At 38.3% G+C, this 15,630-nt stretch overlaps 1 protein-coding gene across 3 annotated transcripts in view; it reads right to left on the reverse strand.

Moving 5' to 3' along the window:
* LOC120634126 (actin-binding LIM protein 2) overlaps positions 1–15,630 on the reverse strand; it is a 164,354-nt gene that overhangs the window by 126,745 nt on the left and 21,979 nt on the right. For 2 of the 3 annotated variants that reach the window (XM_039904519.1, XM_039904520.1), the window contains exon 1: positions 6,696–7,182. The exons of the other annotated variant lie outside the window; for it this stretch is intronic. In XM_039904519.1, coding sequence (XP_039760453.1) covers positions 6,696–6,900 — 205 coding nt within the window. In that variant the 5' untranslated portion in view covers positions 6,901–7,182. Of the gene's footprint in view, positions 1–6,695; positions 7,183–15,630 lie in introns of those variants that run through there. 3 annotated transcript variants of the gene reach the window in all.

Below are 15,630 nucleotides of genomic sequence, written 5' to 3' on the forward strand. Positions count from 1 at the left end.
GCGAGAGTCGTTTTCGCATATTAAACTCTATATCTTCAAAGAAAAAATGGGTTTTACCTTGGGTTCTAGTTTAAGAGTCCCATATCTCGTAATTCTGATTTTTACCATACAAATGTTCTGCCAGAAGCCCTAGCTAAAGAATTTCAGGCAAATTTGAGCATTAAAATAATACTTATTAGATCCATTTCACTCTGATGTTCAAAGAAATTAATACTCGAAAACGACTCCTCGAACGCGAGCGAGAAAATCTTGTACTGTCTCTACTGGGATACTAGCTCTGTAGCGAAAATCAAGCTTGGTTGTGTAACTGATGGTTACCGAAAAACCATCGCCTAAAACCAGAGTACCTCTTCGCAAGGCATGCAAGGAACACGTCCCCATAGAATGCCGCCCTGTATACACCCTGATGCTGTTAAGATGTTATGCCTCAAGTGCCAACATGAGCGTGCGTACATTACATGAGAACACGGTAATTGGTACACGGTAGTGACATGATGGCGATAACCATATTCGTAAACTTAAAAATACTGAACGAGGGTTCCAAACGCGTCCTTCTAAGAAGAAGCCCACAACAATCTTAGCCGGGTTTTTATTTATTATCACCATCTCACATTGTCATTTAAAATTGTTAGAAGAGCAATCTGGTTAGAGCAATAATTCACACTTAAGCTTTTTTATGAATAACGTAGTCCTTTATAGTATACTTTTCTATAAGCTTACGTTTAATTCAAACTAAGCTATTTCTTATGATGTAGAGAAGTTTCAAGGTTCACATCTTGACAAACATTATTTAACTGCAAAATTTACTGTATTGACACAAAAAGGCAGAGGGCGGATATACAACAAATAAAAAAAAAACCTTCCTTCTTTAAAACGGTTGAAAACTAAAAATGGACAGAATCGGAAACACGTAGAAAACTATTTTAAACAGCTAAAACATGGCGCCATTCAATACTAATTGCAACATCCGGTGATTAACACTTTAACCGTACTTACTGCAGCATTGTGTGCCCAAAACAATGATGCTCGATCCGCGATCTAGGTTGAAACATAACATTCCTTCAGGCGCAGTCGGGTACTTTATCATATAGGTAATGAATTCTGACTAAGTAAGTGACGATCAAAGAAGATTCCTAGGCATACATTTCCCTTCCACCAATCTAATAGACAACTCATATAACCTAACTTGTTATGATTCTTGCCACAAGCTGTGGTATTTTCGTTTGTGTTATCACATTTTACATTTTATTTCACTTGACGATGAAAAAATTTTTTTTTTCATCGTCAAGTGTCAGTTTAAGAGTCCCCTAAACCTATAGATGATACTCTGTCCTTTGTTAGATTTACGCTATCGAAATACGCGGAGTAATTTTGTATTGTTTTGTGATAAGTCTAGTCAGTTCTACAAATAGCGTTATCAAATTAATCTTACGAATTCCGGTGATATTGGCTAACCAGCATTTGTGACGTAAAGCATCGATTCGCTAAGAATCAATATTACATAAGGTGCGACGGACGTTTGGGGCTCAATGTGCTTGAAGCTATGACGCAGAAAAGTAGTGGGACTCGCTAAAATAAATATATCATCACCCGCAGCCGTTTAGTGGCCCACTGCTCTTCACAGGTCTCCTCTCTCATAGGAGAGACGGTTTTAGAGCATAGACCACGCTGCTCTAATGGTAGGTTTTATCGATTATCATCGCAAGTTAGTGATCATAACCGAGACCGATGGCTTAACGTGCTCTCCGAGGCACGGGGGTTGACACCGCAAATTTCCTAACTCCTTACTGGTAACGAAAAAAAAAATGTATATTATATATTTAGAATACATAGATATAATGGATGTTCTAGCTAGGCATAAGCAATGTGCACACTAGCAAAGGCGCGCCGGATATGAAAGGGCGTGTCTCGACTCACGGGCGAACGAAAGCCGTTCAAAATGACCAGCTGCTCTGAACTGTTCGAGCAAAACGGCAATTTCTCGAGCAATCTATACACGCGTGACGCCCAGACGTCTGTAAGCAAAACATCGCGTACATCCTATACCTACTGATGTTTAAATTCAGCCACTCCGTCCGTTATACTGCTACTTATATGACGGGTAGGTTTTTTAGCTTAAATCACCAAATTGTCACTAATAAAACGTTTTTAACAATAGTCTTGTTAACAATAGTCACTAGAAGTTGGTTAGACTTTTTGTTAAATCCCACTTCTGAGTGACACTACTGAAGAAATCACAAGGTCACATTTAAGTCTCAAAATAAGAATATATAGTGTCTTCGAAATGCACCTTATTTATACAAAATATCAAAATAGATGTCGTGAAACAACTGAAAAATACTAGAACAAATATTTGCGAGTATAATTTACATTTATTGGTATATATATAAACTCTTCAATAAATTGGATCAGAATTAACATCACAATTGTGAATATTCTAATCAATTTAATAAAACATCCAACATACTTCAATGTATAGATATTAAAAGTTTAAAAATTAAGAAAATTAATGTAAAGATAACAACGAAAGTTAGAAAAAAATAGGGTATCGTAGTAATATAGATAAGGAGGATAAGATGGTTTAACGTGCTTTACTGAGCATGGAGAAAAGTTTAGGCCCTCCATATTTTTCCTCTTATTTTTTTTAACCTCCAAAATAGCTTCTGCTTGTAATAATATCCCTGATCTACGCACAAACAACCCTTCTCGCAAACAAAGGTCATAGGCTTAATTAAAAATCATTGTAATATTCTCGAAACAAAAGATTGAATCGCTTTGTCCCGCAAATCACTCATTTCATTAATTTCTTTTGACTTCACGATAATAGAGGCCGGTTTCTCTTTCATTACGAATAGAATTTCCATTGAAATCGCGCGTGATTGCATTTTACCATATTCGCTGCACTCTATCAGTCGTGTTAATTTCCTATTTGCACATAGCGAGTATCTGGTTTCAATTTTCTTTATTTACTATTGGTTTATTGGAAAGCATGTTCGAGTGCGGATCACGTCGGTTGAATTTCAAGGCACGGGTCTCTCTCTCAGAACGGGAAGGACGTAAACCACCACGCTGGCCAAGTGCGGATTGGTAGACTTTACACGCCATTGAGCACACTACGGAGAACTTATGAAAAATAATTTTAATTTGCTATCCTCCACGAAAAGCAGGAGAGTCATATCCTATACGCTCTACACAAGTTTCGCTCGTTATTTGTGGAGTATAGAGATTGAAGAAATTATAAACTACACCATACAGATTCTCCTGCTATGTACCATACCGACATAGACGTTCCTCTAAGCGATTTAGTGTTCCGGTGCGATGTCGCGGAGAAACCGATTAGGGGTATGACTACCAACCCCTAATCGGTTAGGTAGTCATACCTACCCCTAATCGGGTTCTCCGCGACATCGCACCGGAACATACTCCCAAACAACTTAGCCACCTACTAGTACACCTACTATCTTAGACTTCATCTTGTAGTGGAACTTGTAGTGGGATAAAAAAATAAAAGCTTAATTTATATAATATATCATGGATGATGGATGGATGAAGAGGAATATGCAGCGTCTATATAAATTCACTGCAGTTTCGAGACGCCTAAATAACAATTGTTCTAGTTTGTGAATTATAAATATAAATAAATAAATTTAAAAAATATTACGGACAACTCTCAGACATGCAGGATTCCTGACGATGTTTTCCTCGACCATGAAAGAAGTGATAATTAAGAGGTGGGAAATAAGTTGTAATATTCTCATTAAGTAAAATTGTAATTTCTTTTGAGAAAATAAACGTTCAACTTAAAAACGCACATAACTCAGAAAGTTAGAGTCGCGTGCCGGGGATCGAACTCGATCCCCCGAAAGGGAAGCCGAAACCTTACCCACTAACGCTATCAACGCCTTTTTATATGACGGATGGGCAATAACATTTTTTTATAGTTTTAATACAATGAGTGGTTATTCAAATTGCTATTTGGTTATGCAGCAAGGTCACGGGCCGTGTATCCAACTAATTGAGTCCGGTTTAAGAAATATTTAAATTCAATGTCACTCAGAGAAACAACTTGTTGCTTAAGTATTAAATCCAAAAGGTTATTTTTTAAAGAATACTTATTTTATAAAAATAACTCATTGCTCAGTGACTCGACTGCTGTAACGATGTACGACGCTTATATATTATTTGTCAACTCTTTATCAGCCAAATGCAGAGCACGGGTCCCCACATCCCACTATGAGAGGGGATAAAATCTACAGGGGGACCACGCTGGCCCAGTGCAGTTTGGTGGGCCCCAGAAAACTTTGAATGCATTATGGAGAACTCTTAAGAAAGTTATGCAGGGTATCCTTCAGTGTTGAAGAATTGATAATTTCTGAATTGTCTCTAGTCTGGTCCGGTCTAAGGCTGCTAGCCTTGTCTGTATGTTAAAAGCACAGACATTTAGATGTCATACACATAGCTCAGGAGATCTCTGGTGAGAATCCGCCTGAAGATATTATATCTTTATAAAACAATATCTCACCTATCTGATGACATTCTGGCATCGACTATGATCCGTTTCCCAGAATTTCGTAACGTTATCTAGATTTCGGAACGACAGTCGCGCTTTATTCTGGGAAAATATTTTATTCTAATGTGGGACACGGTAAATGGCGTAAAGCAAACAAATTAACTGCTTGTAAGTGTTAAAGTCGTTAGGAAGACGTGAGTCACATTGAAAGTGTAGGTACAACGAGTGAATGCATATACTTTAATTGTACACAACACAAAAACAACACAATGTTCACCGATCGGCCATTTTTCGAATTCGTCTCATTATGTGAACAATATTTTCAAAATTTTTCATTTTAGTTTTTTTTTTATATTCCACTACAAGTTAGCCCTTGACTGCAATCTCCCCTGATGGTATGTAATGATGCAGTTTAAAGTGGTAACGGGCTTACCTGCACGGCTAGCATATTTCTATATTATTATAGGACACAATTATCTCCCCGGAGAAAGGATATAAATGTATCTTCTTCCACAGCTTTATCAACGATTCAGCTTTATCGAGAGTTCCCTATTAATTATATACCTCGTCAGGGAATATAATCGGGGGGATATAATTTTTGTCTCATGCCTGTGCTAGCCCTGCTGTAAGGTATATTGAACCCGTACCCTTAATCGGTTTCTACGCGACATCGTACCGAAACGCTAAATTGCTTAGAGTCTTTATCGGTAGGGTGGTAACTAACCACGGCAGTGGTCTCCCACCAGACAATACCGGAGAAAATTCAGTAATTATAAATTCCGAAATTTTCCCAGCCCGCGAACTCCCACTTAAATTCACAGCGCTCACCGCTGCGCTACAGAGGTCAAGTCCTCGTCGTCTCATAGCATAAGGATTACAAAGATAATGAAACCACGGACACAGATGCAGAAAAAGGTTGTAAACAGTAAAGAAACCTTGTACGGCTGTTTAGTAATCGTAAATTCGAATGCCATGCGAATAAATTCAGACTTGCACCAATTATTGTACTTATACTCTCAGATAACGATAAGTTTTGTGAAATACCAAATTCGAGGTGGAAGTGTAAATAAGTGGCATTGCAAGCAACTCTACATTTATCTTGAGTCCCCGATAACGACTTATATTAATGACTGAGAAAGAAAAATATTTGATTACAGCGAGTTCTGTCAAGGTCGCTAATGATAACATTAACACTAGGATAATTAGCGCTCGATTATTAAACGTAACATGAGTTAAGCTGTATTCAAATATTGGATATACTGCGAGTATATAATATCCATTCTTTATATCATAAATGCGATGATGATTTTCTCGGTAGAATCTACATTCTCAACCGGTGGTAGAGTTATTACCAACGAACAGACTTGACATTTCAAAAGTATTTACTTGGCCAAGTAGTACCTAGTACTTGAAATAAATTAACTTTGAATTTTGAATTAAAAAAAATATATTGCAGAAATGGCTTGATTTTTGTCATGAATTAGTTTATGAAACAGAGAGTACAATAGGCTACTTTTCATCCCATGAAAACCAACGAATCCCATGGGATTAAAAAAAAACGTAATAAACGCTGACGAAGAACGCGGGCAACATTGAAATAAACCATCTAGCAGTCATTAGTTTGAGAAATACCACGATACATACAAAAAAAAAGGAAGGTTAATCAAGGGGTACGATTTGAATCTGCACCCCACTAAGGATCTACCTAACCACTAAGCTACGTCGGCTTCACACTAAACAACAATAGATTTAAATTGTGAGAAGTGAAGAATTTTATTGCCTCGACTCAGTCGTCATACGGGCTCCGCGTAACCTCTATAATTGAGCGAGATGACATCACTATAGAGCCACGATTACGATCGCCTTGACAATATTTTAAAGATAATTTTCTCATATATTGTACCGTAATGTACTTAACAGAATTCTTCAGTATTGCATAAATAAAAAAATAATCATTGAGATCTCTTAAAAACTCTCTCTCTCTCAAATTTGATTTGATCTCTTCAAATTTGATGGCATATGGAGTAACACCAAAACTACTTGACAAATTGAGAGCATTTTGCCTTTAGGATTTTTATCGGATCTTCACAAGAAGATATTAAGGTAAAGGTTTTTTTGATAATACCAACGAATTACTTCACAATTTAAGATTCATTCATACATTGCATGTTAAAAAATGTCTAACCTTTTTTCGCTAGCTTTTCTTTCTCCTTTTCCTTTTCCCTTGCCTTCTTCTCCCTTTTCTCCCGCTCCTGCTTTTCCTTTTCGAGGCGTTTCATCTCCTTCTTCATTTCCTTTTCGCTCTTCTTCGACTTGGTATCATCGATCTTCTCAGACAGGATGAAGGTCCCCGTTTGGACCTTAGCGTCCACCTCCTCCTTGGGCCTCATAATCCAGCACTCACGCGCGCACTCAACTCACACCAGGATAATGTAATTATAGCAACAGAATCCCGTGTAAAACGAAAAAGCACTCGGTTATTACAGCCTACCGGGACGCTCGCGTGAAAAATTTCGATTCGGCACAGATCGACTTGTACTGCTGATAGTGTATCGCTCGCACCGGCCGCGATTGGCGGAGCGGTATCGGAGTTATCACTGACACCTTCAGAACTCGAGACTGCGCACCGCGGTCGCGATAAACTGGGGATCGACCGCACGGAGCTCCGTTCGCGTCGGCGTCCAGAGAAGCACTGACGACTGCGAACACCGGCGCTGCGCAAGCGTCGCGTGCGAGCGGCAAACTCTATAAATAAAATCGGTAAGCTCCACTTCCTACACTCACTGTATAGAAGTGTTCGACTATAGACTGGAATCAGAAGACGATTTATGGCCATTGAACTCACGAAAGCTTTTCGCGGCGGGTGACTAAGCCCGAGTTTTCGCGTCCGCTGCGTGACTGTATTTACATCAGCTTCAGTGCCAAGGTCACGTCTCCAATCCTTTTTAACGACGATAATGTAAGAGGTTCTTAATTTAACCGATATGTAAGCACGTTTCGCAGCAATTTTTTTTTATATTGGATGATCGATTTTGGTTGAAATCTGATAAAGATTTGAGTATTGGCAACCATTTTGAACTTTCAATTATTTTTCATACACTCACACTTAACTTGGCTTTACTTTTTAGGTCAGCAATTGTAAGGGAAAGTTTTTAGACTAAACCCCGAGTAGCTTCCAGGGACAATACACTCTTTTATACCTCGAAAACTAAAGATTCTTTAATTGTTTTTGCGGCATGTTCCTTGCAGAGCCCTTAAAACAAGAGCGTAACAAAGAGTTCGGAAACGATAGTTCATGCAGAAGAATTAAACACCAGTCGGCACAAGAATCAAGATTTACACTGCATAAATGCATCCACGTAAGGCAATGTTGCACGAAATCGAATGAAAGCAAAAAGTGTTTTGGAAACCTGCGCCGTTTTGTCGATGGCATGAGCACAGGCGAGGACATCCGGCCCAGCCAGCCCTACCAAAGCTTAAATGAACTGAAAGTTTTAAAACTCAAACTAAGCATTTCAACTTTTGATATCAAATAAATAAAAAAATAAGCATTCCATTTTTTAAATGCAGAAATCCAGAAAACATTACGGGGTGTGCACTAAGCGAGCAGGTGATATAACTCACACTTGAGATATTTCCTATTTTATACCACCTGTAAGGTCTGTATGCACATCATTGCGACTAGCGGATCTGGCAGACGTCGCGGCGCCCTGTCCGGAAAAGCAGGGCTACATTAAATATTATATTTTAAACAAATTTGGTAACATAAAGCTGTGCCACCAACCATAGCCAATGAAGTTTTAAGTATATTTCAGATGCTTTTTAAAAAAACGCAAAAAAAAAATTGTACAAAAAATACTAGATTGCCAGTATAAAATATAATTAACTGCTTATTCTCATACCTATAAAACATAGATATGAATGGGTTGAACCGTTTCGGAGGAGTGCGACCAAAAACAAGATGATACGGGATTTATTATCTTATAGACTAAGATGACAGAGCACCACAGACTAGACGACTAATTCATTTCACGTAGGCCTAATATAAGCACTTTTGAAACATCAAGTCTCTCTGTTTGTAGTGACTCTACCACCTGTTCCTAGAAGAAGCCGGCAAGAAACTCAGCAGTTAGTCTTTTCCAACATCACGATCTGTAGGACAAGTTTCTGAATGGATAGAGGGACCGAGGGACCGGTAATTCGAAGGCGAAATATCAAAAGCTGAACAAAAAGAGTTCGTTCCCAGCCGGTGGGGCGTGACGCAACGCTCGGCCGCCCTGAGAAAGCGCACGCGGTCACCTTGCGGTGAAAACGCTGATGCTATCAGACGCCGTGCGAAGGGCACGCTGCATAATGAACACATCACCGGTGTATTAGTGCGCGATGAAGAGTTATGCCATCAACAGATTAAAAGATCAGACCACGCGAATCTCTTTGTGACGGGAACACTGCATGGCTGCAGTAATAAGCATGGAGTATTTGACTCAATCGTACTAATGGGACAACGCCAGAGGATACAGAATTTGTAGCGAGTCAAGAAGGCGGCCCGGGAACACCCCCAAAACACCCTCCTGCGATTCGGCCTATATATAAAAAGTGCAATATGTAAAATATGTACATAAAGTGAGATGATGTAAACCTAAAAGTAAAGCTTCCAAAGGCGCCCTTTTGTAAAAAGAAGCCTCCATTTTTTCTATAAGCTTTTTCATCGTTAACCTCTATACTATACTAGACTTACATAAGTTTAGTTTTTAATACAAACTTTACACTTTATAAGAGACGTCTCCAAGATATGAACCGTAAGTTTATTGTAAAATGGTATACAAATTCCTTTAAATGAATAACTTACTTTATGTAGTCTAGTCTAGCCCAAAGGTTAGTGGGGCCATTTGCGTGGCTCGACGCGGATATTGAATACAAGAGCTTGAGATCAATAGGTAGTCCAACATATAAACGCTAGCGACGAGGCGGCGCGGCAGCTCACGTCCGCAGAAGGAACAATTATGCGATAAATCTAATGTGACAGGACTATGAGGAAAGATCTCGCTTTCCAGGCACCCGCCGTTGTTGCTAGGGTTGCCGAATACATCGTTATAATGTGTTGAATAGAAGCGGGTGTTAGCTTCCGGAATTTCGCTATTACATAAATCTATAACAAAATAAAATTGGGAACATTTTGGAAGATCAGTTTAGTTTTTTTCATGGCAATAATCGTCCGAACCAAGCAGATGGCCCACCGGATGGTAAGTGGAAAACCACGCCAACACATGATGGTCACACAATAAGGAAATTAATTTATATCATAAAAATTTCATAGCCATGTTTTCCGATAGAATTAGTTGAAACTGCATAGCATTTCTAAATTAAAAGAATATAATAACTATCAAGACTTCCAGAATTCAATTGCACCCTGATGAATCCCGTTTTTTTTTTAAGTTACGATCCAGGAAACTAGCATATAAATCAGCGTACTTGGGTACGCTGATTTTTTAGATTACTCTAGAAATTCCGTGCCCCTCCCGGGTTTCCCGACTATCTGGCAACCCTAGGAAAATACGATTATAATTGGAGATATTAAGCGGACATAATCGTATGAAAGTTAAGGAAGGCTGTCCGACTGCTTACTTCTAAGCACGCGGGAAAGAACCAATACTCTTGAATATCGATAACATTATCGACAGTTATATTTCATCGATATAAATTTTTATATGGTTGCTAATTTGTAAAAAAGGCTTTTACTCAATGATTAGAAAATTGGTTTTGGAATTCAAGAAAAACAATTTTTTTTTATTTCAATTAGGTCTATTTTATTCATGTTTGTAGTGACTCTACCACCGCTTCGGAAAGCAGATATATATATATAGGTAGGCAGAATAAAATATAGGTATATGTATTCGTTTGTACTTCTGTAACAATTCTACTAAAACAATACTCAATCGATTTTGTTTATCTCAGAGCAAGGGTCTTACTGCCAGTGATTGAAGCAATAATACTAGGCAAAATAATAAACGCACAAGCGTGTTTGTACTTCCTTTACGCCTTAACTTAACAATCAAGCTGTTTTATTTTTGGCATAGAGTTGGTTAAATGATGAAGAGTAAAATAGGCTGTTTTCATAATAGGAAAACAAACCGTCCCACGCGATACTTAAAATATGCAGAAACAAAGAACGCGGACCGTTTAAGAATTGTATATAATCCTTATATTTTGTGAGGCATCAAGTTATACCATATAGCACTGACGGTGCCCACGTTCATGCCTCGGAGGGCATGGTTACTGTCACTAACGTGAAATAATCGTGAACAAACTCGTACAACGTTCTGACAACAACTATCATATGAGAGGAGACTTTTGCCTAGCAGTGGGGCGTAAATATGATAACAGTGGTATTTTGAAATCGAGCAGGGACCTGTGCGGTGTGCGAGTGACCTAAAAAGCTTAGGTACAATGATGATATGCTGAACAAACTATCGATACATTCTCAAGCGACACCGAGTCCCAGCTCTACGGATACTTCCTGATCTGACGGGATCCTATGGCCTACAAGTCGGGCAACTCGGAGCAGAACACGTAATTATTACAGACGGAAATGAAAGTTATCACGCCCGGCGAAACACTTGCGATATATAATCTAGCGAGACCTACAAATAAGATTGCAGACTCTAAGGCTAATTATCCAGTAGTGAGTCGGTAGTTCAGAGAAGAAAGCTTCAAGTCACTCTGAGAGTAGGGAGCATGTGTTAAATATAACTGCCAAGCTCCCAAACAGGTAAGCCCGCTACCATCTAAAACTGCATCTTTACTTACCACCAGTCGGACTGAGATTGTAGTCAAAGGCTAACTGTAGTGGAATAATAAAAAAATACCTTAGGAGTATACCTATGAAAATCGAAATCTAAACATGTTTAAGAAAAAACTCAATAAACGGCTCTTAGAAAAACGTTGCTACGATTTATATGAATATTTAATGTGATTGTCTGTTGTTTTTTATTTCGATGGTTTATATAACTTTTTAATTTTCTGTTTCTCTGACATATTTATTATGACTTGTGAAGTTAGAGGTGCGTTCTTGGATTCGAACTCGGACAACCGAGAGTAAAGTCTAGCTCCTACCCACTGCGCTTGTGCGAAAAAAGTATACAAATTCAAATGAACTGAAACAAATTCAAGTTACTGGCAAAAATGACACAGTGATTTAAACCACAGGGCGCTGTCCCCTCACAGAATTGTTTCGACTCGATTATAATTGGATAACGAGATATTTTGCGACAAAAATATTCGATTTGCTTTAATGTTCTATGAAAATGACAGATCATAATCGATTATGTTTCGATTACAATCGATTTATTATAATTATAATAATATAAAGTACTTTTAAAATAAAAAAACAAGACTCTGTATGCGAAGCGCTTTTTTTGTAGCCCCAAAATAAACTTTAAAATTTAGTTTAAATTATCAAATATATTGTTGCCACTTGCCTGACACAATCATGGCCCGCATATTGTCAATGTCCTTTACTGAAGTAAAATCAGGGGTTTAATTAATAGTTCGAATAGGTTACCGATTAGTTTTGCTCTAATAAAAATAATAGTTTAAGGAAAACTAAAAAGAAAACGCTTTGATAAATAAACTAAAGTAAAAGGTATAAATTTGTTTGGTTTTTTATAAAAAGCGTGGTTATTTATTACTACTTACTATTATTACTTATACAAGCATATATTTTTATTAGAGCACAAAACTAATCGGTTAGCTTTTCACCATAAAATTTGTTAATACAATGAAATCGATAAAGATAAAAGTTGGAATTTAAAATTAACATCATTCCTGCTTTATCGACTATAGATGAAAATTATATAAATAAACAAAAACGTTGCGATGTTGCGATGTGAGTATTGTCAAAGTTTATTTATTTATTTTTTATCTTTATATATATATTTTCTTGTGTGGGTGTGTATGTCACTGAATTCCTCCTAGACGGCTGGACCGATTTTAATGAAATATTTTGTGTGAGTTCAAGGGGATTCGAGGATTGTTTAGACTTACAATTTGGTCCACTGGAAAATGTTTAAAAAAAATTATCCGCGGTACGAAGTTCGCCGGGACAGCTAGTAGATATATAAAAGTCATCACACACAAACAAAACACTTGCGGTATAATCTAGTGCGACCTACAAATGAGATTACAGACCAAGTCTAATTAGCCAGGAGTAAGTAAGTTGTAAGCAAGTTATAAGTGTGAAAGACCTGCACATATCTCGGAATACATCAATAACACAAATAGCCCGTCAATTTTTACATTGGTAAATAAATCTTGGCATTTTTTTCCCAAGCACAAGGCACAATGCCACCGGTGAACTCAATCCGAAATAATATTAAAAATTGTTTTTGAATTCCGAAAATGGACTAGAAGCATTTCATGCTTATTAAACTTGTATTAACATGTACCGAAACTTGCATGCTGGCTTGACCCGTGTCACGGCGGATATGACATCCGTGCATGCGCCGTCACTCTATATACGGACACTTCCGGGATCGGCGACCTAACGTGTCCCGGAACGCAATATAGGTACGCGGTACGCTGTTCAAATGTTGGTCATAATTACGGATGAAACAAACAAAAACAGTCTGTTTGGTCAACCATCAGAGATTTTCCAACCACGCGGGAGATATTATTGTGGACAAGTGAGTGCGCAAACACAGGTGCACTCACTGTTCCCTCATTCTGATAGACCAGGCACGGAAACAATTGCTGAACGTGCTCTCTGAGGCACGGGGGCGAATCACCGCCAATTTGCTTACCACTAGACCAACTTTTTTTCTACGATTGTGTGTAGTTGATACACCCTAATGATTTTATCAGCGTAATGCGGGCTTGGTGTCGTGCCTCGGAATGAGGCTCTGCCAGGAAGCGTTTGAACCCTAGGGCTCCAAGAAGCGAAGGGACTGTCAGCCTGAAGGCGCTTTATGTGACGCTGAACCTCGCCTCAAGCGACGACTGGAGCGAAGGGGTTTCGGACGGTGATTAATCAGCTAGTCTCCGAGGACTAACCTGTTAGGGAGTATGGTAGTCATACCCCTAATTGGTTTACACGCGAAATCGCACCGTAACAATAAATCGCTTAGCGGCAGGTCTTTGCCGGTAGGGTAGTAACTAGCCACGACCAAAGTCTCCCACCAGACGAACTCCAAGTCCTACACACAGCGCTAACACCGCTTAAAACGGTATATTCTCCAAATTAAAACCTTGAAGTTAACTGCCTGAATTTCCATTGTATTCTCACCACGCAGTCAAACGAGTTTCTTTTAATTTCACGTTTAATTTCATTCAAATTTCAGTATTCTTTAAACACGTTCCATAGATTCGATTGTCTATTTTACCTCTCAGCTTCTTGGATGTACTTTCAATCAGCGAAAAGTAGGTACGACGGGACGCATGAGCGGGCGATTAGTTTTACCAAATTAACATCTTTAACCGCACGTTGAATTAGAAATTAAATTTCCGGGTATCGCACTAGGAAATGAGTAGTCATTTCCCACTGCCGGCGAACCTATCGAAATATCCATTACATCTATCAAAATATCTAATTTCATACGTACACCAGAACTTTTTCCCACGTACACGCATACATAAGGCATTGCACCCAAATTGGGCTATTTACTTTCTGACAAACGTCTATAAAATATTATAAATGCGACAGGTGTATGTTATGGTTGATGGTTGGATGGATGTTATGTTATGGAAACTCGTGTTGGATGACAACTACTTTATTATCAAAATACCCACAACAGATGGATGTTTTGTTATTCTTTCACGCAAAACCTACTGAGCCAATTTGTCTGAATTTTGGAATGGAGATATTTTATATCGTGGATAATGCGACAGGTGTATAGATGGATGGATGGATGGATGTTTTGTTACTCTTTCACGCAAAACCTACTGAGCCAATTTGTCTGAATTTTGAAATGGAGATATTTTATATCGTGGATAGTGCGACAGGTGTTAGATAGATGGATGGATGGATGGATAGAAGTTTTGTTACTCTTTCACGCAAAACTTACTGAGCCAATTTGTCTGAATTTTGGAATGGAGATATTTTATATCGTGGATAATGCGACAGGTGTTAGATAGATGGATGGATGGATTGATGGATGGATGGATAGGTGTTTTGTTACTCTTTCACGCAAAACCTACTGAGCCAATTTGTCTGAATTTTGGAATGGAGATATTTTATATCGTGGATAATGCGACAGGTGTATAGATGGATGGATGGATGGATGTTTTGTTACTCTTTCACGCAAAACTTCTGAACCAATTCGTCTGAATTTTGGAATGGAGATATTTTATATCGTGGATTACCACATAGGCTGCTTTTTAACGCGGACAAAATGTACGTTTATGAAAACCCAAAAAACTACAGACGAAGTCGCGGGCAACAAACTAGTCGTCTAGAAAACTGCTCATCAAATTAACCCATTACCGGCCCACTGTAAGGCCGCGGTCCAATACGCTGGTCGAGTGCGGATTGGTGGCCACACACCTTTGAGAACATGTCACCAACAGGAGATTGCATTCATAGGCTTATGGCAATCCGTTTAGTGAATAATAAATATCCCACGGTGTTCTGCAGACCGATTCGGTATAATAAGCTTTACATTTCTGTACACTGACAAAATGAACCTAATGATGCCTGCTCTGTTTACTTTTAGAACTCTTATGAATATTTTATTTCTTTTAATTCGAAACTATCTAAAGTTTAGACTGTATGGAATCCGGCAATCCGGCAAAGTAAATTAGAGTTTGACAAGCAACATTTTATTGATTGCGCATTCGAGTCTTGGCATGTAGATATTTATTCACGTAACTATTGTAATCTGATTATAATATTGTTTATTTCCGTACTGAGTGCCACTGATGTAGGGAAATAGTGAGGTTTACTTTTATCACCGTGATTTGCGCGAAAATTACTTACAATAATCAATTGACAAGAAATAGAATCATGATATAGGCAGATATCAATAAAATATAAATAAGTTCAAATAATTACCTTTTTTTTTTTTTTTTTTTAAAGTATATAGACAAGTGCTTGACTGCAATCACACCTGATGGTAAATGATGATGCA

This window comes from Pararge aegeria, chromosome 23, assembly GCF_905163445.1.
Source record: "Pararge aegeria chromosome 23, ilParAegt1.1, whole genome shotgun sequence".
Taxonomy (NCBI): Eukaryota; Metazoa; Arthropoda; class Insecta; order Lepidoptera; family Nymphalidae; genus Pararge; species Pararge aegeria.